Genomic DNA, 23,841 nt, shown 5'->3' with positions numbered 1-23,841 from the left:
GCATGAGCAGGAGAGCCTGAGAAAACAAACAAACAACACTGTTTCAGAAAGAGATGGACAGAGAGTGTGTCGGGAGTCGTCACAGGGGATGTGTGGCAGTAGCTGTAGCTGAGGTGTATATCCTGTGGGTGGAGGACAGGGAGTCTCTTTGAAAAAGCACACTGAAATATTGGTTTTCTTCAGATTATCTCTGGATGACAACACTGCTTTGTCTGCTTACATTACCTCTCCACTCTGCTGACAGAAATTTCTATACCTGACAGTGTGTAGTTGTTTCCCCTGGTTTTTTTTTCCCTTTCCCTCCTGTATTTCCTAGCTCCTCAGGTGCCTAGACACCATGCTCTGTTGCAGGCTAATTACCCGTGTCGCTCTGGGAGGAGATGAGGGGAGATCCCCAAGCAGAAGAGACAGCTGTCTTTGCGCCTCTCCAAGCTACTGTAGGGCCCTCCCCTCTGTGCGCGACAAGCGCCGATGTTACAGACAGAAATCATGTCAAGGCCACTTCAGCCTCCACCTCAATTAGAGCAAATCCGGGGAGGAAGAGTGACAGAGACTGCATTTCTTCTCTTGTTCTTTTAGTAATAGTTGTCTCCCTTTAAAAGGATACGCCTTTTGCTCGTCTTTTCATGAGACAACCTCCTGCATCAAGGCTCATGTCTTGAATTAATCTCCACATTTTTATATTTCACCACTTCCAGCATGTGATTCTGCATTTACAATAAAGAAATGAGTAAAGTTCAATATGTATTTCATTTCTATCATGTGGACTGTTTTTACCTCAATGTGCTTTGGGTGCAAACTAAGCTACTATCTCTCTGCTGAACTGGACGAGTTAACCTTTTTTGATGTTGCCTTTTAGAGCATTTTTAATGCCACCATCTGATAAGGCTTGCTTTGTGTTTAATTGTGCTAACAGCCGGCATTATTATTATTTTTTGCATCCTAATTAGCAGATATTTGTGTTTGTGTGGTTGACCCGTGAAGTCAGTAGTAGAAATGGGAGTATCGAGCCAAGTATCAATAGTATTGATACCGGTGTTGCTATCGGTATCAGACTGATGCCAAATTGAGCTCACTTAGGCGTGCTAAATTATTTTTTGGAAATAGAAAAATACATACCTCAAACATGCCCACTGAAAAATAACTGGACCTTGGTGTGTTGACGGTCACACCTTTTATTTATAGCCTGTAGCACATTTAAGTTTACCTAAAGTGCTTTAGATCTTATCTTAAAACTGACTCCTTATACTGCCACTTTGTCTTATGTCTTTATATACATGTGCATGTGTGTGTTTTTTGTACTCTGTGGCTACTCCAACTTCCTCCGAAAGACTAGCATGCTAGGCTAACAGATGTTTCTAAATTGGTTACAGGGCTAATGTTAGCTGGTTTTACTGTAAACATGCTAACATTCTGATGGTGATAAAAGTGTTTTGAAAATTTACCAATTAGCACTAAGAGCAACCTGCTAACGTTGACTCAAAACTACACATGAAAAGTGCGACCGTCAAAGCTGTGAAAGGATAGGTACAAAAGTTCACACAAACCATCTGATATTTGAGATGTTTCAGTCACACTAACAGGAAGTGCTGATGGTGCCACACTGGAAAAGGCTTTCTTGTACTGCCAAGAGACCTAGGTAAAAATATCATTAGGATGATACGCACCCCTGCCACCTAACAAAGTCTAGATGATAATTATGAACGCCTGTGCCATCTGTTGTTCTCCCATCTTCTTGGATAAACATTAAGAGACAGAATACTTATCATTACAGAAGCAGGTTTTCAAAGTTATAATTTCCAGGTAGTCAAGAATAAAAAACAACAGATAAAAAAGATGGAATAATTACAGTCTATATATGTTTATTAATTCAGCATCTACTCTTAAGAAGGAGTGATCAGTGGATCTTTCAGCACAAAAGAAAAAGACCTCAATGGAGCAGGGAAAATAAACCAGCGTCTGCCTAAAAATGTACCATGTGAGGATAATTGATTTGTCTGAGCAGGCCAGTAAATGGAAGATGCCAGCCAAAGTCGCCACACAATGAAGCCACCAGAGAGCACGGATGTTGCTAATCAGTTGTGTGATACGAACCAAAAGCGGGCTTCCCACTGTAACTGAATTCCCAATATGGCTAATATGCCTATCAGAGAGAGTGCTGAACATATGCAACAGGCCTGTCCACATAAGCACCTCAGCAGGCCATCCAGTGATATTAAGCTCTTTGGGTGGAAAAGAGGAGAGTAGGAAATGTAAATAGATCCATGCCTGAGGGAATCTGTGGGAGCGCAACCCACATAACGATCTGTCAATTTAATAGCATGTGGGAGAGTAAAAGTACGGGATGGAGAGAAATGTTCTCCTTTTCTGTTCATTAATCGCCACAGAAAGGGATTGATGGATGTTCGGCGTCTGTCATGGCCAAATTTTAAAGGCTTTGGAAATGGAGAGGGACATCTAAAAATTGCCATATTTTGGGGAGTTGCGTCCAAGAAGCGCTAATTTCAGTTCTCCATTATCTTTTCTCAATGACTGACCATTTCATTTGCTGATTACTGAAATGGTAAAATTTAAAAAAGAAGAAAGAAACTCAAATGTAAGCACACACTGGACACAGAAAATATGAGTTATATTCAGCTGTTTGAAAGAATTGTCCCTAACCCTAGCTAATGTCTCTTTGTGAGTCTCTTGCAGGACTCATGCAATTTTCAAAACATTTCTGATGCTGCTCCCAATGGAGACGAGACTGCGGTGATTCGAGCTGCCATGACACCAATTAGTGAGGTAAATAATGGCATGGAAAGCAGACGCATTCCCACAGCGGCTTTCCCACCTCACTGATCTCCCTAGTCTTTTCAAAGTGGCTTTTCTTCACAGCCTGAAATTTACGATGAAAGGGCTGCACTAACTCATCAGTGCTGTTGCCTCTTCCATACAACAATGGCTCGATAACCAGTGCATATCATCATCAGCCTGTCTGCTCTGGCATCAAGCCACTGCACTGTTAACACACACCAAAAAAAGAAGAAGAAGAAGCAATAGCAAATCCAGACTTGTACACAGTCATTTTCCTGAGCAGCCACTGTGAAGCCCGGGCAGCTCCAAAACACCACGCCACTGAGTAAATGTTCAAGCAGGCAGGACTGGGCATGTCTGCTTTCTGAACTCTCCATACTACACCTCATCGCCGTGGCAATCAATAGTGTTGCTTTTAGATAAAACCAGTTCACCAGCCTGACTGCGAGACACGCTGTGTGTACACGTCTGTATGTTCTCTGTCATAGGCCCTTATGTCTGTGCGGCGAGTGACGAGCCCGTTATCACTCAGGAGTCAGTGAGCTGCTGCAGGAAGGAGGTGCACAAGCTGTAGAGATGCTGTCAAGCCCTCAGGCTGAAATAGCACTCTGCAGCAGGAGGAGATAGCTTATCTGTATGTGGCCAAAGGTGATCGAAAACAGTGTGTGGGCAACAGCACTGGGATCGGGCTGCCGATGGCTCACAGAGCATCTAGAATGAACAACAAAGCATTTTCATTCACTTTTTTTGTTGTTTTGTTTTGTTGCTTTTACGAAAGAGCAGATGACTCCCACACAGATACCCTCACATAAGATTTTAACTGTGTGTTAAATGCAAGGTTTATATTAACTTACCCATGCAGCTCCTTGAGAGAAAATGAGATCTTGAGGTTGTGTCCCAGCACGTGAAGGGCTGTGAGAATGTCGGCCCATTGCACCATCTCGCCCAAAGGACCTCCCTTCAGCACCTTGGGACTGAAGACATCCCCAGACTCCTCTGTCAGAAAACCCACGTGGACGAGAATCTGAATGCAGAAGGTAGAGGAGAAGAGTCAAGGCAAGAGAGGAATGGAGTTGAGTGCACCACAGCACAATGTTTTTTTAATGCAATGCGTGCAGTGTTTCAGTTCTGTTACAGTAGGGAACTGGGGATTTTTTTTTTTTGCCCCCATCAGTTTCAACTTTTGCTATTCAGACAATCTCCAGCACTGCATGGGGAATAACTGAAAGCAATTGTGAGAGCAATTTTCCTAGGTATTTTGAAATTTCACATATAAATGTATCCAGATATTAGGCATGGATCAGTGAGGTTACATTTTAAATACTGAATATGTAATGAATGAGGAAAAAAGGAAAGAAAAAGCAGGCTGGCTGCGTTTTCACACTAGGGAACCAATTCATTCAACTCTGCATGAAGCCGAGATAAAAACTGACCTGTGCGAGGATAATTCATATGCACAACGATGCACGACTTTTAAAACTGTTTACCAGGAAGCATAGCTTTCCCAGGCTATTAAATATTTTCAACAGATGGCAGTATATACTTTTCTTTTCTTTTTATTTCTCCATCACACGTGTTTTGAAAAACCTTTAAAAAAAAAAGATTCACAGTAGATCACACATATGCTAGCTAAGTAAATTTACACGTTGCAAGGATTGCTTAGTTTCAGTTCGCAGATTCATTTATTGTCTCCTACACTGCTAACACAAAACAGCTTGAGCCTCGAAACTGTTTAGCATGCAGAGCTGTACCCACATATGAGCCACACATATCAGATGTGAAATCACTGCTGCAACAACAGTGCGAATTGTGGTAGGGAATAAAAAAAACCAAACAAACAAAAGATCTCAGTTTGGTGTAAGGGCAGGGGTGGGTGGTGTAGGGGTGGTTAATTTTATAATTTGCACAAACATTGAAAGAATAAAATAACCAAGTACATAAAAAGGACATAGTGATTATCAGCATATGTTCAACAATAACAGAAAGAAGAATGGATCCTTTGAAAAAAATATAAATCTTTTTATTTTTTTAATAGATAGGGCTTCGCTGAGGTTATGAGAATGCTTTTAAAGAGAGGAATGGTTTGGTCTAGACTGAAGCATCACATTCAGAAGTGATCAAAAACAGTGTGTGGGCGCAAACACTGTGATCGGGCTGCTGATCTCTTACCGAGCATCCAGAACAAACAGCAAAGCATTTTCACTTCTGAATTGAAATTTGTGGGAGTTTTCCATAACAGTGATGATGGTGGTAAATGTATAACGTGTAAGTTAAAAAAAAATTGATTTAAAACTTTACTCTGGAGAAGGTTTTTTTTATTAGATTAAACTGATAAAACTGTAAAGTTAAAGTTTATCTAGAAAAAGCTATCAATCTGTTTGTATTTCCTGATTTATCCAAGTCAGGGTTGCAGGAGGGCAGAGGGTTCGATTCCCCGACGTGGAGCCAAAAGCAGCTGGATAGCGTAGTGGTTAGACTACACACCTTTGGAGCAGAGGATCGCAAGTTCAATTCCCGCCTGGGGCGTCTGTATCCAATAAAGGTCCTAAGGCTAGACCCCCTATGCTAAGCGAGCCTACCGCAGACATGAGCGAGACAGATAAATATGAAGGCATGCCGGCTCGGACGTCGCCCGGATCAACAAGGTCCGCGTCAGGTGTTGAGGAACCAGGGCACCCTGACGACAAGTGGGCTACTGGAACAAGAAGGCATTGGTGGGCAAGAGAAGAAAACAGGGCGTTGTTGGAATGCTACTACGCAAGTAACCCTGGCGGAAGGGGTTACATGAATAGGATGAGGGACGGCGAAACAACTAGTAGCTCAGTGTTCCAACATTCGAAAGAAGGGACTGCTCTCACAGCTAGAGATTAACGAGGTACAACATAAATGCTACGGCAAGGAGGAGTCAGGACGCCAGGTCAGGGGGGAGATATCATCACCCCCACCCGAGATACATAGCCCCAAGTGCGATAGGAGAAGGATCGTTGAGTGCGAGAGGAACTGACCTGAAAGATAGGATCATGGCCAAGCTTGAAACCTGGATCCCCTGTAGCCGGTTACCAAGATTACGTGAAGTACCCTCAGAAGGTCTGCTAGATGATGTTAATGCAGCACTACGGATGATACCTACAACCACGATTACCGACACTAACAAGCTGATCTACAATATGGCAGCAGTGATATGCTTGGCTACAAGTTGAACAGCCACAAGGGGCAGTACCCCTTGCAGTACCCTCCATGGAGAAGGAGGCTAGAGGGCAAGATCAAAGTAGCACGGAGGGAGGTTAGCCAACTAACGAAGTTGCAGAAAGGCACGACAAAGAAGGTGCATAAGAAATACAGCAAGCTGTCCATACCTGAGGCCTTGGAAACTGCCAAGCAAAGACTCACAGCCTTGGCCAGCCGCTTGAGGAGGTACACCAGAGAGATAGAAGGCAGGAGAATAAACCAGCTGTTCTCCACAGAACCAGCAAAGGTGTACTCTCAGTGGCAAGGGAACAATAAGAGAACAGCACCACCAAGGCTGGAGACGGAGCAATACTGGAAGAAGTATGGGAGAAGGACGCAACCCATAACGGCAATGCTCAGTGGCTAGTGGATCCAGTAACCATCACAGTGGCAGACATCCAAGAAATCCAAGAAATTCATACTCTCCAGTATGAAGAGTTGGACAGCACCAGGGCCCGACATGGTTCACGCCTACTGGCTGAAGAAGCTGACTGCACTCCACGAGCGTCTGGCAGCACAAATGAACCAGCTGCTAGTTAATGCAGCTGGTTCTCTATATATAGAGACACCCGGAATGGTTAACCGAAGGTTGGACGGTCCTGATCCCCAAGGACCCAAAGAAGGGACCGGTCCCATCCAACTACCGACCAATAACCTGCCTCAGTACTACATGGAAGCTCCTGTCAGGCATCATATCGGCTAAGATGAACAGGCACATGGCTCAATTCATGAGCAGGGCACAGAAAGGAATTGGCAAGAATACCAGAGGCGCAAAACACCAGCTACTGGTAAACAGAACAGTCAGCCGAGACTGCAAGACCAGACTGACCAACCTGTGCACAGCCTGGATTGATTACAAGAAGGCCTATGACTCAATGCCCCACAGCTGGATACTGGAATGCCTAGAATTGTACAAGATCAACAGGACCCTAAGAACTCAATGGGGATGTGGGGTACAACACTAGAGGCCAACTCCAAGCCCATAGCACAAGTCACCATCAAGTGCGGGATCTACCAAGGAGATGCTCTGTCCCCACTGCTGTTCTGCATAGGCCTGAACCCCCTCAGTGAGATCATTAACAAGACTGGCTACGGATACCGACTACGAAACGGAGCGGTTGTCAGCCACCTCCTGTACATGGATGACATCAAGCTGTATGCCAAGAGTGAACGAGAAATCGATTCACTGATCCACACTACCAGGCTATACAGCAACGACATTGGAATGTCGTTCGGACTGGAGAAGTGTAGTCGGATGGTAACAAAGAGAGGGAAGATAGTCAGAACTGAGGGGATTGAACTACCAGAAGGCAACATTGCAGACATAGAGGACAGTTACAAGTACCTGGGGATCCCACAGGCGAATGGGAACCATGAAGAGGCCGCTAGGAAAGCTGCAACCACCAAGTACCTGCAGAGGGTCAGGCAAGTCCTGAGGAGTCAGCTGAACGGTAAGAACAAGATCCGGGCCATCAACACCTACGCCCTGCCCGTGATCAGGTACCCTGCTGGGGTAATAGGCTGGCCAATGGAGGAGATAGAAGCCACTGACATAAAGACAAGAAAGCTCCTGACCATGCATGGAGGGTTTCACCCCAAGTCCAGCACCCTGAGGCTGTACGCTAAGCGGAAGGAAGGAGGCCGGGGACTGGTGAGTGTCAGCACCACAGTCCAGGATGAGACAAGAAACATCCACGAATACATCACGAAGATGGCCCCAACTGACAGCGTGCTCAGTGAATACCTCAGGCAGCAGAAACCCAAGAAAGAGGAGGAAGGCGAGGAACCATCATGGAAGGACAGGCCCCTGCACAGTATGTACCACCGGCAGATAGAGGAGGTGGCTGATATCCAGAAATCCTACCAGTGGCTGGACAAAGCTGGACTGAAAGACAGCACGGAGGCACTAATCATGGCAGCACAGGAACAAGCACTGAGCACAAGATCCATAGAGGCTGGTGTCTATCACACCAGGCAAGACCCCAGGTGCAGGCTGTGTAAAGATGCCCCTGAGACAATCCAGCACATAACAGCAGGGTGCAAGATGCTAGCAGGCAGGGCATACATGGAGCGCCATAACCAAGTGGCATAGTATACAGAAACATCTGTGGAGTATGGCCTGGAAGTTCCGAGGTCAAAATGGGAGACGCCCCCAAGGGTGGTGGAGAATGACCGGGCTAAGATCCTGTGGGACTTCCAGATACAGACGGACAAAATGGTGGTGGCTAACCAACCGGACATAGTGGTGGTAGACAAACAGAAGAAGACAGCCGTAGTGATTGATGTAGCAGTTCCGAATGACAGCAATATCAGGAAGAAGGAACACGAGAAGCTGGAGAAATACCAAGAGCTCGAGAGGATGTGGAGGGTGAAGGTAACGGTGGTCCCCGTGGTAATCGGAGCACTAGGTGCGGTGACTCCCAAGCTAGGCGAGTGGCTCCAGCAGATCCCGGGAACAACATCGGAGATCTCTGTCCAGAAGAGCGCAGTCCTGGGAACAGCTAAGATACTGCGCAGGACCCTCAAGCTCCCAGGCCTCTGGTAGAGGACCCGAGCTTGAAGGATAAACCGCCCGCAGGGGCGAGATGGGTGTTTTTTTATATATATATATATATATTCATGTGCAACAGCTGATCTCAAAACAAATGGTGACATCACACATTTTTAGTCCAGTGGTATTTTAGGACCACTGGCATGTGTTGTTTTATATCTATAAATAAGTGTACATCATACAGTGATACTAATAGGGCCTGTGATTGATGACTTTGTCTTATACAATGAATATGTAGCTTGGAAAGAAGAAGGGTTATCCTTCTTTTCCTGGGTGTTTATGCTGAATGGGTCAACTGTTGCAGCAGCTCTCATCGACTTTTTAAAAAATTACTTCATCCCCTGATGAAGTTGATTTTTCTTGTTTGTATTTGCTTCTTGGAGTTCTAGAACTGACAGAGTCTCTCAGGCGAGAGGTGAAACATCTAAATGACTTGAAGTCTAGTTGCTTTCTTTCCAAGTTCCTACCATGACCTGGATGACTGAAAACCTATACATTCAAATTTTACAAGTCTAATAGGTGTTTTTCTTTGCATTACACTATTGGTAATGGCAAATCTTCATCAGCTGATTGTGCTGACCATTCTATTGCCTAGAGAGTGCTGGTCCCATATCTCAGGTATGAGGTGTTAGGAGGAAACAATGGTGTTTTAGTGCTGGAGCTATTCCAGTAATCATCATGGGGAATGTGAGGTGGATCATCATGGCGAGTGTGGAGTGTGTCAATGAGACATTGACACACTCGCACGTCTTAGATCAGAGTGTGACCCTATCTGCTGTCAGGACTTTTTGAGCAGTGGTAAGAAAAGGTGCGGAAAGATTGATCTAGTGGTGACTGAAATCTCATTCCGGACACGTTACTGGAAAGAAACTTTAAAGTGTTAACTGTTGGATTGCATCTGTATTAATCTCTGAGGGAATTTGGCGTTACTGTTGCTGTCTGAATCCAGCCTGACTCAGCAGATGATTTAGATTCCTCCATCAGCTGACAGAGATCATCCAAATGACTTTGGTTAGGGTAAATGTCTATCAATAAATAAAGGACCCAAACTCTTATTGTATTAAATTAAGAGTTTGACTGTCAAGTTTGTTTTATTATTATCTTATTTTATCCATGTTGACAGTTATTCACCATGCCCAGAGGCACTACTAGTTTACTGTCATCACTAGCTTTTACAAGGACTTTGGTTTAGGATAAAGTAGAATTGGGTTAAACAATCAAACAAAAGGTGAGTGGTTGATATGCAAAAATACAAATGAGCAGGTAAACAGTCTTTGAAACAAAAAGGCACCACTTTTGTTTTATCAAGCATGGGTGCAAGTCAAGACATGAATTCATGTGTCAAGTCAAGTTAGATAAGAAAGAGACTTCAGACTCAAAGCTAATGTTACTTGTGGTTGTATGGCAGGTTAGCCTCTAGTCCAGTGTGACCATCTGTTCTGACAGGATGCTGATGTTAATGTTTTATCTGAAGATGATTCTGTGTCCAGTCCACTCAGAGGCAGATTAATTGTATTTGAACATATAATTCAAAGGGAATATCAACAAACCAAAAATATCAGACACGATTTCTAACTTCTTGTCAAAGAATGACTCAGAACAGATTTTAGTTCCCACAACCTAAAAGAGCATGCAATTGCAATGCATATATTTCCTTACCCTATCTATTTAAATCAAGATAAAAAAATAATTCTGTTTTTTGCTTCTAGTTAGACTATAAACAAACACAAAAGACTCACCAGCAGTTACTCATGACTTACTAAAGTATCACATGAATGCCGAGTCATACCTACTGAACGATAAAGTAGGAGGTGAGGACAAGTTTTTCACTCAAACACTAAAAGCTCAGTGTACAGCGAAACAGTAAAGGCATCAGAAAACTGGACAGGCTGGCCCGATACACTCTATAAAGATCTCTCTTTCACACAAATCAGTGCATTTCTGTTTGCTCAACAGCTCTCAGTGTTTCAGCAAAGGAAGCCAAGCTTGCAGGGTCTGGTTAATGGACAGTAACTATTACTGTCACACAGACCATTACAGTAAACAAAGCTCTCTTTTCCCAGTGGGGGAAAAAGAATTTGGAAAGAGCGCAATCCTATTAACAGAGAGAAATTTGATTTATTCAGTTGAAAACTGGCTGATGAAAGCAACACAAATACACACACATAATATAATGCCAAGATAATGTGAGTTCATTTACAAAAGACAGAATTTAGCAATTCTGAATTTCTTTCAGTCGTCACGTTTCATTTTAGCTACAGAAAAGTTTTGGGAGAACGGCCTACATCCATCTCAGTAAAAATAGCTTATGAAACTGAGATCTGGACTACAGTAGCAGCATAATGAGAAGCAAGGCACATATAATGACACTGTAGCTCTTAATAAGATGCTCCACACAAACATGCACGGCAAATAACTTGCCATACGGTACATGGAGAGGATGTGTAATTGTATGGCTATAATCACATATGACTATATTTATGTACAAACCAAATTAGTTCAGACATTTAATTCCTTCATTACAATAATAAGATGTGACTGGACCTCTGTTCCATGTGGAAACAATGTCAGTAGCGGTCTGTTTACGATTCACTGACCAGTTTTGACCAGGGAGATGATGTCATTGTTTCAACCACGTTTCCTTAGAGCCTGTGTAAGAAGGCCATGGTCTATTTTTGGTGAGAGAAGTTATTTCATTAGAATAGCACTTAGCACTAGTTAGAATGGATCTGTGTAATGCACCCCTACAATCTATGCAAGTACCTTTCTAACCAAGCTTTACATAATAGCAGAGAATTTAGCAGTACACCTTTATCTAAACACGGTCACCCCTTGCTGCAAAAAACAAAATGGGCCAAAACTGAGACTTTGCAAAAGCAGCAGTTGGATAAGATGGACATAGCTACTGTGATGTCACCCGCAGGTTTCTAAGGTCCTGTTTTGAAGCCTCGAGATGAGACTATAGTCATTAGCTATAGATAATCCAGATACATATAATCCTCTATTTGGAAACATAGTATCACTAAAGGCCATTAAATTCAGGCCCTTTGCAAAAAAGTTTAGATTTTTCAGATCCAAACTCAACATATTTGCATTTTTGCGGAAAATACGTCCTCAAAATATACCCTGTGGACAAAAAAATGAAGTTGACATCAAGCAATGATGAACTGGTCATGATGTTTCTAAACAAGAAAAGGAAGAAACTGGGATTCTGCGTTCATCCGATTCTCACAAGCGGGCGACAGCAGGAAGAATTTCATGTTTGAGTCCGAAAAATATTTTTAACTCACAAAATATTTGCACAGATCTTCACAGATTTTACGGAACCAGTGTGTAAAGGCCTTAAGATTTCTGAAAAAAGGACTGAATTTTTTATTCAATATAAAACAAAATGAGTTCTTAACCTCATAAAGTGTGACTACTATAGGATGCAAGACTTTTTGTAACCAAAGCTATTGCTCTCTGGTGGCGTCTGGAGAAAAAGTAGTTTTAAGGCTTGAGGCTTGCAGTCCATCTTTGATATACAGATTATGGTATGGAATTGGCATTACTTTACTATTTTTGTGGTCAGATTAGCATCAGAATTGGAAAAAATACCCCCAAAATTCATTCAATTAAAACACTTAAGAACAGAACAAACAGCTGATATTTTTAAAAGTGTGTTTTTGCATTAGTCTAAAGTGAATTTTCAACCACTGGTTGTAGTGGTTAAAAACAGTGTTGTTGTTTTTTTTGTTTTGGTGGGGTTTTTTACTCCTGTGTTCTGAACCAAAAACATATGAGCAGCCTAAGGCAAAGCAGACTGCTGGCACCCCAGAGGCAGCAACAGAAGTTTCAACACTGCTAATCAATGCATCATCAAGATGTGAAACGGCTAACACCTCAGCAATTCAGATAAAAGTGTAGAAGTGGGGAAATCTGCCATGGCTGTATCTTGTGGGTGTTCTGCATGACACATTGTTATTTTATGCCATAACTAACATAAATCTTTGTGACAGGCATTGAACATTGTACATTTGGGAATAAAAAGTAAATCTAAATTCTCGCCAAAATACGCCATGCACTGATGCCAGTGCTTTTTCACTGGACATCTCTTGACACTTGGTGGAAATGCAGCTGTCAGAGGTGAAAGTGCACGAAAGCCTCTCAGGAGTTACTCTGAGTCAGCATCTGTTCATGTCTGTACCTCAGCGTAGTGTAATTCACACCAAGCCGACAAAGATTAAGAAGAACATAAAAGTTCATCTGAGTGTCACGGTTGTTGGTAACTTAGTCTGGTGTGTGGGCAAGTTTGTTAGAGTAGAAACATTCTGTGCTGAGAGGTTTTTTTCCCCTCAGTGCCTAACCAGATGGATTTACATCAAATTAGAAACTGAAGAATATGTTTCCAGACTTAGAAGACAGGAAAAAAATAAATAACGAGGGAAAAAACTGTAGATAAATGCTTTTATTCAGAGCACTCATCTGCTGTATGTTGCTGTCACAACACTTTGAAAAGAGGAAACCGCATCACAGACTACTTCTCCTTCTGCGCACACTTTTCCTCCAGTGTGCGCAGAAGCATTTGTGTGTGAAAATCTCTCATATTCACCCTTTTTTGCTCTCTCCAGTGGTTGCGAAGCTTGTCATCCAGCCGCCGAGCAGCAGAGGCCCACTGCGCTGCCAGCCTGCGTATGCGTCTCTTCATGAAGCTCAAAGATTCCTTCCCGGTGCCCACCTGCTCCAGCAGAGCCCCGATGTCAGACTGAAAAACAGCCTGGATGACAGGAGAGGAAAGGTATCAGAAATGTAAGGAAAATTAGATGTGGCTTTTCATGAGCCAATAATTAATTTCATTCTTTTGCTGTAATAATTCCTTACTGAATTTTACACCAGAAAATAGGGAATATGCTGGTATTGAGATGAACGGGTGAGAGATATTAGAGAAAAGTTAAACGTTATAATGGCTGTTTTTTCTTAACAAATAAAGCTGTTTTCATTGAATGTAGTTTAAAATCTATAGGGGACAGGCAGTGTGCAGTGATTAGAATGGTCTTTTACCCACTCTAATCACTGCATCATAAGGCATAACCAGTTAGATCATTAATCGAAGGAGAGACTGCATGAGAATAAGCTGATAACCACAAACCCAAACTGTCTCTCCCTAACACACATATATTATAAAAGAAAAAAAAATACATAGAGCTGCACTGTCTTCTCTCAATACAGGTGGATTATTGCTCTCAAGAGCAACTTGTGTACAGCAAAACAAGATGCAGAGCACTGAAGGGACGCTTTGGGAGTATTCCCAGTGAGTACCGGCTGGCAATTACAGCAGAAGGCAGAGCTGCAGAAAGACTTCACGTCAGGGCCCATCATGCTGGCAGTGCATTACTCTGGGGAGAGACACGGGGGAGAGGACGGGGGCGAATGGATGGGTAGACCTAGCAGAGTGATTGTAAGCTCAGCGCATCGCGTGTTGATGCCGAAAATAAAAATCAAATGAGGCAGGAAAGCAAACAGCAGTGAAAACTGGGAGCGACACCTAGCACCCTTTAAGCGATAATTCACAGCTGCTTATTCTCCTCCGCGGGGAACTTATCAACAAATATGGCCACTGAATCCTCGAACATCGAAGCGCGCACTACTCACCATTTCACACCATTATTTTTTATTTGCCAATTTCACATATTATATTTTTGCCAATTTCAGGCTTATCATAACTTTGAGATCGACACCACAGGTGGCGTTTCATGTGAGCGCAGATTACCATGCGCTTCCTCAGGGGAGCATCAGCCCCTTTTTTGACCTGCCGGTGAGAATTTCGACTTTAAAAGCATTGCACTCCCCCACCCTCTTGAGTTCTTCTTCATCAATGCACAGCCGTGAAAACAACCCAGCAAGATTCCTTAGTTCAGCAACAGGAATTCTCCTTTATTCTGCAGAAAAGCTCCCAGCTCTTGTACATGGCTGGGCCATAGTGGGCAAATGTTTAGCCCCTAAATCACTGTCACTTTGCTCTCTGTTCCAGGTTATTGTTCAAATACCAGAAGGTCAGAAGCAATTGGAAGAAATGATGTGAAAATATTATATTACCTGTCTCTTGGGGGGAGGCTTTAAGGTAGGTGTAGTGGTCTGATTCCTCCAGGCCAGTGGGGGGCAGAACCACTCCACCTCACTCAGGTAGATAAGGAAGGAGCAGTCAGAGCCGTCAACACCGTAAAAGGAGTAGCAAGGGTCCGAGGTCCAACGAGCACGCATCCACTGGAAAGAAAAGTTGGGGTTGAATACTAAAGACATACTGGACCAAGCTTTGCAAAAATAAGGTCCCACAAATACACCACCAACAAAAGAAGCTGTTACAGAATTAAGTTTTTGTAAACTGTCCTTCACGTTCTCCTTGACCTGAGGAAGGCCTCTTATCAACACTATTATCACATTATTATTTTTTTTGCATTACCACAACCTCAAACATTTTATTTCTAAAAAGACAAAAACCTGAGTAAAAGGATGTTATAAAGAAAAAACATAACATGTGGAAATACTTATGACTTTAGCCAAGAATCACCATCTCGTAACAGGAATACAGACATCTCTGTCAACTAGGCCAGTTCAGACAAAAGCATACTGATCAGATACGGTGATCAGCTGTCCGCATTAAATACAAAACAATACAAATTTCCAAAGATATTGATGGTTAAATAATCCATAATGTTGGATATCATCATGGGAGTGTGGCTTTTGCTGTTTATCAGTGGGCTCTGCACATTTCTGCTTCAGCGTGATGACACTTTTTTTAGTTAAATTAGTCTGAGTGGCTTTGTGTCAGATTGGCGACCTGTCCAGGGTGTACCCCACCTCTCCCGCTATGGTAGCTGGGCTCCAGCCCCCACGTGACCCTGATAAAGATGAGAGGAAGAGAATGGTTGGATGGATAGTCTAATTAACCTTAGATTAAATAATTTAATGATCTCCGTTATGAAACAAGTTTAGGATGCTGTTAACTCAGGAAAAAGAAAAAAGTTTTGGAAGTCTGACTCAACGAAACTTTTCCAGTCCAGTGTTCTCTACAGTAGGCTGCAGTTACTGAACTCAACTGAACTCTGTCCCAAAGATCGTTTTTTTTTCCTGCCGACTCAGTAAATGCAGCGTTCCATACTTCTTCTGGCGTTAATGTCAGAACAAAAAAATTTACACCAGGAGCTTCATGGCATGGATTTTCCTGGCCGCGGAGCTCCTCCAGGTGGCCGAGTACTTTTGTCACATAGTGTATGTTAAATCCATCCATATGGCATATTACTGATGATGGATGAAGGTCTGCTTAATACATACAAATAACTATTTTCTCTGTATACATGTCTGATACACAGCTATATTAGCACACTTCGTTGCTACAGCAGTATACTGAACAAGCTTAGTTGTTCATAAAGCACAGTGACTTTTTATTTTCTGCTTTTTTTAAACAGTAATTTTTTTTCCAAACTGCAATTATAAAACTCTGTTTACTCATCTTTTTTTATAGTCTGCTTTTCTTTGCTTTGATTAGTAAGTGCAGTCCATTGCTTAGACAACCCAGTTTTCTGCTAAGAGCCTTTAACCTTCAAGTGGCCAAATGGGGTTTTTAAAGCTTTTTTTTTTTTTTTTTTTACATATTGTGATGTTTTCAGTCATAAAAAAAATGTTTCCTACTTTGAGTTTTTAATTGAGGTCTCCTACAGCCTTTCATTTTTCCCCCCCACACTTTCTTTAACAAAAACTGCTGTAGCAAAAAAAATGTAAAGAAGTGGTTGTTAATGAAAACAGCTCATTGTAACTTATATATTTTTGTATGTTTAATCATAAAATCTATAAGTATTAAAGATCTACAAGTATGTAAAGTAAAACGAAGCATATAAGTATCAACTATGATCGCTATTTGATTAGAAAGTCACAGGTTTTATAAATTTTGCTGGTAAAACAATATAAACATACTATAAATACATTTCACACAAACTTTAAATACCTTAAATTTTAAAGTGTATTTTTTTCCAGTATTATATAAGCAAAGACATTTTGTTTTTATAATTTGTATTCTAAACTCTTTTGCCATAAATTGGTCGTAAACCATAATTATAGTAGAACATTTTAGAATATCTATCATAGAGGAAATCTATATATTATGTATATGTATATGTATATGTGTATTATAGCTTTAAATAGAGCCATTAAATAAAAGGTCTCTGTAGTGTTCTATAGGACCTCACTTTAGACACTAAAATAGCTTGGTCACTTGAAGGTTAAACATTCCCTTATCTTATTAGAGCAGATTTATATTGGCTTGCACCAAGGTGAAACGCCAAGACACGACAAATGGATGATTGCTCTCTGTGTTTGGACTTAAGTGAGATATAAAGACTTACATCCATCTTACTGGGGCAGTCTGGATAACGGGGATCTTTAGGAATCTCACACTGTCCGAATGCTCCGTCCCTAACTGGAGAAAAGAAAAAAAAGCAGGGTATTTATCAATGCTTAAACACACTCTGACAAAAGACCATACACATTAGACACCAGCATTAATCAACAAAGAAAAGCTGCATTGTTGAGATTTTTTTTTTCACGCTGTATATTGCTACACAAAGCCTAACACATATACTAGGGATTTTTAGTCTCATTGGCACAGCTGTATAAAAATCTAGCTATGCAGTCAATTTTATTTATATAGAGCCACGTGGCCTCAAAGTGCTTGATATTATAAGGTAAAGACCTCACAATAACAGACAGAAAACTCCAACAATCAAACGTCTCCCTATGAGCAAGCACTTGGTGACAGCGGGAAGGAAAACCTCCTTTTTAATAGGAAGAAACCTCCAGCAGAATCAAGCTCAAGGAGTAGCAGCCATCTGCTGCGACTGTTTACATTTACAAAAAGAGTCCTGAAGCATTCACTGTATTTGAGCGTGCTACAGTAATAGGACGCCGCCATTGTAGCAAGTCAGTTTGTGAAATTTTGTCACTCCAAGATTTTCCACAACAGCTGCAAGTGGTATTATTATTAGAAATCACAGAGACTCAGACACAAAGTGGCAGACCACGTAAAGTTACAGAGCAGGGAGGTCGAGTTCTGAGGCTCATAGTGCGTAAAAGTCATCGCCTTCTGCTGATTCAAAAACCCCAGAACTTGAAACCTACTCGAGCATTAACGTCAGCACAAAAACTGAGCACTGGGAGGTTCATGGCACCATTTTCCATGGCTGAGCAGCTCATGTAGGTGTAATGTGTAGGTGGCCCAGTTCTTTTGTCCATATAGTGTAGAGGAGGATAAGAGAAACATGATGGTAATGTCCAACCAAAATTTAGACTGTTTTCAGTCAACCAAAGTAAAATCTTTATATTTCTTTCAAGTGTTTTTAGAAATCCTGTCAATATATTAGATTTTCTTAAAAATAGATTTTATATAGCTGCACAAAGCCCAGCTACATTGAAATGAGGATAAGACTAGCACATGATCTATAGTCTATAGTCTTTCCTCTGGGCTTCAAGTCTGTTTATTTTTTGTATTAAAGCATACCGTAAATTCTCCATCCCTTGGGATGAACGGAGATAAATTAGAGAGAAAGGCAGATAACAGACAAGCTCCTGTAAAAGCTCATAGTCCCCTGCTAAATGGCCAAAATCTCTTCACCAGCCAGCTCACTGGATTTACTATAGATAGATTGCATTAGTGTGATTCATAAAAATTGGAATCCGCCCCCACCACAATCCTGCTTCCCTTTTCCCCTCTTGCCCCTTCCTGTTGCATTGAGTATCTCTCCCCTTCCTCTTTCCCGTCTTAAATCCCAGCACTAGTAAGCCTAATTAAAAAAAAAAAAGAAGTTGCAGCTCCTCCACCAGCACCTACCGAGCATCAAAGAGCAGAATGGATGACAAATAATTGCCAGCTACTCTTACTGATTAGCATGATAACAACAGAGCTCTCACAAAGAAAAGTGCCACTGCCATTCAGCTGTAACCAAAAGTAACTAGATCAGCCCCACTTGAGTGATATCGCCCATTATGTCAACAGAAAAATGATCTGGCGTATTTTAATCGGACGTCGTGTTGAATTGTTTTCAGTCAAGGGCAAGGTGGGGTACAGAGGAGGAACTGAGCTGTGAATTAAATCACGCTGATTTCTATTCTTTTCCCAATAAAGTAACTGAGAATGAAGGGCAATAAAGAAAGCTTGACAAGGCCCGGGTCCTATTAACAAGGCAGCAATTCATCATTGTGATTTAGATGTCCTGCAGTTGTGTCGTTTTGATATTGCATGTTTGGATTGCTATTCTCCAGGGTAATGTTCTGTGAATAATGTCTATCATGTTCAATATGACCAACAAGCGAGTGGATGTTAGACATAAATTGTGCAGCCAAGTGCTAAACTGGATCCAAACTTGACAGTTTGGCTTATAGTATGTGGGCAGCAGGAAAGGCGTCTCTGGGATTGGATGGATTGGAGATTGACGGGAAGATTCATCAGAAGGGCTGTATTTGTTTTCTTCGTGTGTGTGTGTGTGTGTGTGTGTGTGTGTGTGTGTGTGTGTGTGTGTGTGTGTGTGTGTGTGTGTGTGTGTGTGTGTGTGTGCGTGCGCGCATTTTAAATCATACCTCTGTTATTGGCCATGCTGCGCTGCAGGATCTGCTCCACTCTAACTGCCATGTCAGACATGTTCTGGGCTATGGCCTGAATTCGCTCCACTAGACCAATGGGCTGGATCCTAATCAAGCATATGAAACACAAAAACACACACAAACACTTTTTAAAGACCCAAAATATCTTAAATGTGAACCACAGATAGGCTTGTCAATGAAAGACAGCGCTATATTTCTGTAACAGCTTCCTTCCATTCAGTTTGTTGTTTTCCCACTCTTCGCAGTAAGCGTGAACCAGAAGAAGAAATGTTAATTATCTAGATCTTGAGGTGTGAAATCGAAAAAGCTTTTAAAACACTGACAGATAATTTATTTGCTGAGATAATATAGTAACTCTGTATATTAAAGCGGGTCCGTTGGGGAAATAAAAACAGAAGACAATTAGGTTGTTAGCAAATGTGTTTCACTCCAACTGACCTCTGTGGCCTAAAAGCTGCTGGCGAAAGGATCAGGAACCAATATTTACAATGAAGAAGACGATGCAGTGGATGAACTAAAGAACAACTAGGATAAAGACAAAAGAAGAGTCCGAAATCGGCAACATTATGCAATATCACAATTTTAAGTTGCCATAATTTCGTGGCATGCCAGAAAACAAGCAAAACTAAATACATAAAAAAAATAACACGGGAGTTTCAGGAACTTTGCAACATCCAGGACCTTTCATTTCAACCCAGAGGCTACAAAAATGTGAAAAAGAAATTTTTTCACAGAATTCATTACTCTATGAAAAACTAGGTTGGTTGGAAGAAGAAAGCCTGTCATCTCTAAGAAGAACATGGCAGCACACTTTAGGTTTGCAAATTTGCATTTCAGCCAGCTACAAGCCTTCTTGAATAACGTCCTTTGGACAGACATAACCTCATATCAGCTGTCAAGCATAGAAAGTCTGCAAAAGAAAAGAATGAGGGTGTTGCAATGGCCCGGTTAAAATCCAGACCTGAACCTGATTAAAATGCTCTGCGAAGAGAGACAAGAGAGCTGTGCATTAATAAATCCCTCAAACCTCAACAAACTAAAGCAACTTTCAGTCATACAGAAAACAATAGGGCTGTGTGATATGACCAAAATCTCATATCCCGATATAAGACATGTATCGTCCGATAACGATATAAATCACAAAAATGCATTTTCTGTAAATTCTGTGAATCTCGGGCAGCTCGACTTGCGTGAAGTGTTTGGAGTCAAGTGTTTTAACCAATGCATGAAATTATACATTTCTAGACATAAGTTGTAACGGCCGCCATTTTCTTTGTAAGTATTTATTACACAGCGTGCTGCTGGGAAAAGCCTGTTCTAACGTTTGAGTCTAAGGTTTATTTTTTTAGCACCTGACGGCTTTTTTGCTCCTCATCCGTAAACACTGCATACTCTTTCACGTGACTCAGTTTATTTTGAAAAGTCTCAACAGGATCTTGAGCTTTATTGTGAAAGGTTTATGTGGAAAATAAACAAGCAGACACGCGATGGTTTTACTGTCGTTGTTGCTAACGACAACGCATAAAAACAGTCGCTTGTCCGTTCGTAGTGTGGTTATATTAAATATAAGAGAAAGAGAGAACTTTAAGATATTAATATAGCCACTACAGTGACCATCAAAACGATGAAAAATATTGCCGTAAACAGTTTATTTTGCGACACCACGAAACAAACGATAGCGTAAAATGAAACATAAGCTGTGTCCAAATTCATGGGCTGCATCCTCCTGAGGACGCATTTGTAGACCGATTACGTCACAGCGATGCGCCGAAGGCTGTCCAAATTTGTAGACTCCTCCGAATGCAGCCGACAAATGCGTCCTCCTTTTCCCCGAATTTGAAGGATGGGTCGGGTGTGTCCTTCGTGGCCCACCATATCCCAGAATTCATAGCGCGGCCCAGCCGAACTCAAGTTTCCGGCAATGGCGGCCGCTACTAAGTTTTAAAATTACTCTTATTAATCTTTCTGAGTCACAAAATACATTTTTAACATATTTTCAGGCGAGAACGTGGGTGTGTAAACTTGAAATATCTGCTCGGTTTATCAAAATATCGCATATTTGCAAAAGTGCTTCGACGTCGGAGACGTCTGTTAACCACCAGCTAGCCGAGAGCTCGAGGGTCACTGAAGCCGCCGAGAACGGCACAACTCCCGGCACATCATTTTCAGATCACCGCGGACTTTTGCTACTCAGGTTAAACGTAATATATAAGTCACTTAGACAACCTAAAAATGTTATTGTTTGTCTTTTTTCAGTGTTTTATTTGTTCGTGAGTAAATCGGTTTGGCTGAGATTAAAATTATTAGATTAGATTAGATAAAATAAAACTTTATTAATCCCCCGGGTGGGTTCCTCCTTGGTTTTTACACAGCTGAATAAACGTCAAACAGAAAACTGATTAAACAGCAGTGTGAGATGGTCGAGAATTTATGCCAGTGTCCTGTTATATTTTATATAGGAAGGAGCAGACGGCCGAGTTTATTAAACTCCACCGAGACAGCGGTGACGCTAATCAGAAGGCTAGACCGTCCAATTTCCCCAGCAGTGTTGCCAACTCCTCAGTAAGGAAAATCGCTATTGGCTGTCCTAAAAGTCGCTAGAAGTCGCTAAATGACGTCATCACCTAATTTGCATAATTGGTCATGCTAATATAATTGTAACCTATGTTGTTGGAGAGAGAAATAACATCGTGGAAGAGACATAAAGTGAGTAAAAAACGTCCTTAATGCATTTAGAGTTTATTTAGAACTAAAAATTAAATTTCTTTTAGCAATTATTGTTTTTTTTAATGTCACAATTCCAACCCTGCTCCTTTACCTGGGCCTGGACCGGCAAAAGTGACCCGAAATAGGCACTCTGGTGGAGTTACTTTGTGTGTGTGTGTGTGTGTGTTTATAAGTTGTTTTAAACCTTGTGATCCACAAAACAGCATAAGAGTAAAAGAAGAACTGCCTGCGTTACAGCACCCGCTGCTTGTTGAGAGTAAAAGCATACCCGCTTTCACGTCTTTTTTAGCGACTTTCTTTAGAAAAAAAGTCGCTAGGGGGTCTGAAAACTCGCTAAATATAGCGACAAAGTCGCTAAGTTGGCAACACTGTTCCCCAGCCGTTTACTTCCGGCCTACCCGACCTTCTGAGGACCCGGCCCACGTAGACCGCGAAGGCCGGGTCCTCAGGAAGATGCAACCCATGAATTTGGACAGCTATAGATGTTTTTATATCATCATCCGATATATATCGTTATATCGAACAGCCCTAGAAAACAATCAGTTAAAGTTATTACTACATAAGGTGGCGCTACATGCTACTGAATTATAAGGTTAAAACACTTTTTGTTTTCAAAGTATGCCAAAATGAGTAAAAAAAACTAAGTACCAAAGTAAGTTTACAAAAATATAAACTTATTCACCTTGAGAATGCCCCCATTAATTGTTAAAGAATTTAGGCGATGAATTATAAAATATTCTTGTGAGAAACCCCGGTATGCCTGAGAATAAAAATCAATGAGTTTCTGCTGATATTTGAAAAAACTCTTTTTTAAAGATGTCTAAAATTCATAGGTAGTCAGTTATGTACTGTGCGTATGAGCATTCGGTAAGTTGTTATAAACCTGTGTATACATTTCTGTAAATCATGATGCATGTTATTAACATTTGCAGCTCCGACATTAATTATTTTGATTTTTAGCTGATGTATAAATCATTTTATTAAAAAATTTTTTCAGATGTCGTAATCTGCAATGTCCCTTGAATTATGTCTTATAATCTCTTATCCAACAAACTATATGAAAACCCAAAGGTATACAGAATTTAATACACAAAGGAAATCCTCAGGTCTGTGTTTACAAGGATAAGTGTAAAATCTTTACATGTTAAGGAAAAACTCAAAAATATTATAATAAGACCTGTTCTTAAGTTTATTTTTTTTTTCCTAAGCATCCACTTTCATCCCCTCAGCATACGAGTAATTTTGTTTGCAAGAGTTTGAAGCGTACCCAGATTGTCTCCTGGTCTTGCTGCTAGAAAACTTTGGACCAGAAAGACTTTTATACACATGGTTAACACCTTAAACAAGTTTGTTTTAAAACTTTTTCACCATATTTCCCAACATGCAGAACACACAGTTATTTATTGTTCATGCCCTTCAGGAGTACAAACCCTGAAACGTCTGCAGCCTGTCTTTGATGTCATTTAGTGGCACTTAACTCAAAGTTTATGTTTAATGCAGGAAGAAATAAAAGTCTAGTTCATCTTATTTTTAAATGGCAAAAAGTTTGCACACAAACTCCCTTACATCAAAACCATGAAAACAGCTCAAGGGACTGAAATTGAATTGGTTACAACGTATAAATATTTAGGCATCATTATAGATCAGAATTTCTTATTTAAAATTCACAGTGAAAAGCTTGTGTTCAAGCTGAAACTTAAATTAAGTTTCTTTCTTTGGAATAAATTTAGTTCGTCTCTCCAGGCGAGGAAATACTTGATTTCTGCAACGTTTCTTTCCCAGTATTTCTTGGATTACAGTGACCTATTCTTTCTGAATGCATCTGATCAGTGTCTACCATTGTGCTTTATGTTTTATTACTGAATGTGGAAATTACATGAAAGTCTCTCTGTATGCCCACAGACTTTTTA

General features: G+C 41.2%; 1 protein-coding gene across 1 annotated transcript in view; it reads right to left on the bottom strand.

Annotated features, from left to right (window-relative positions):
• The window catches only part of LOC134626052 (alpha-1,6-mannosylglycoprotein 6-beta-N-acetylglucosaminyltransferase B), a 72,215-nt gene that overhangs the window by 29,959 nt on the left and 18,415 nt on the right, over positions 1-23,841 (bottom strand). Inside the window, exons 4-8 of the mRNA XM_063471538.1 lie at positions 19,181-19,290; positions 16,954-17,027; positions 14,651-14,818; positions 13,167-13,331; positions 3,651-3,820 (exon numbers count right to left, since the gene is read on the bottom strand). Coding sequence (XP_063327608.1) covers positions 3,651-3,820; positions 13,167-13,331; positions 14,651-14,818; positions 16,954-17,027; positions 19,181-19,290 — 687 coding nt within the window. The remainder of the gene's footprint in view (positions 1-3,650; positions 3,821-13,166; positions 13,332-14,650; positions 14,819-16,953; positions 17,028-19,180; positions 19,291-23,841) is intronic.

This window comes from Pelmatolapia mariae, linkage group LG4, assembly GCF_036321145.2.
Source record: "Pelmatolapia mariae isolate MD_Pm_ZW linkage group LG4, Pm_UMD_F_2, whole genome shotgun sequence".
Lineage (NCBI taxonomy): Eukaryota > Metazoa > Chordata > Actinopteri > Cichliformes > Cichlidae > Pelmatolapia > Pelmatolapia mariae.
Note: the sequence above shows the minus strand (reverse complement) of the source record. Positions and strands in the feature narration are given on the sequence as shown.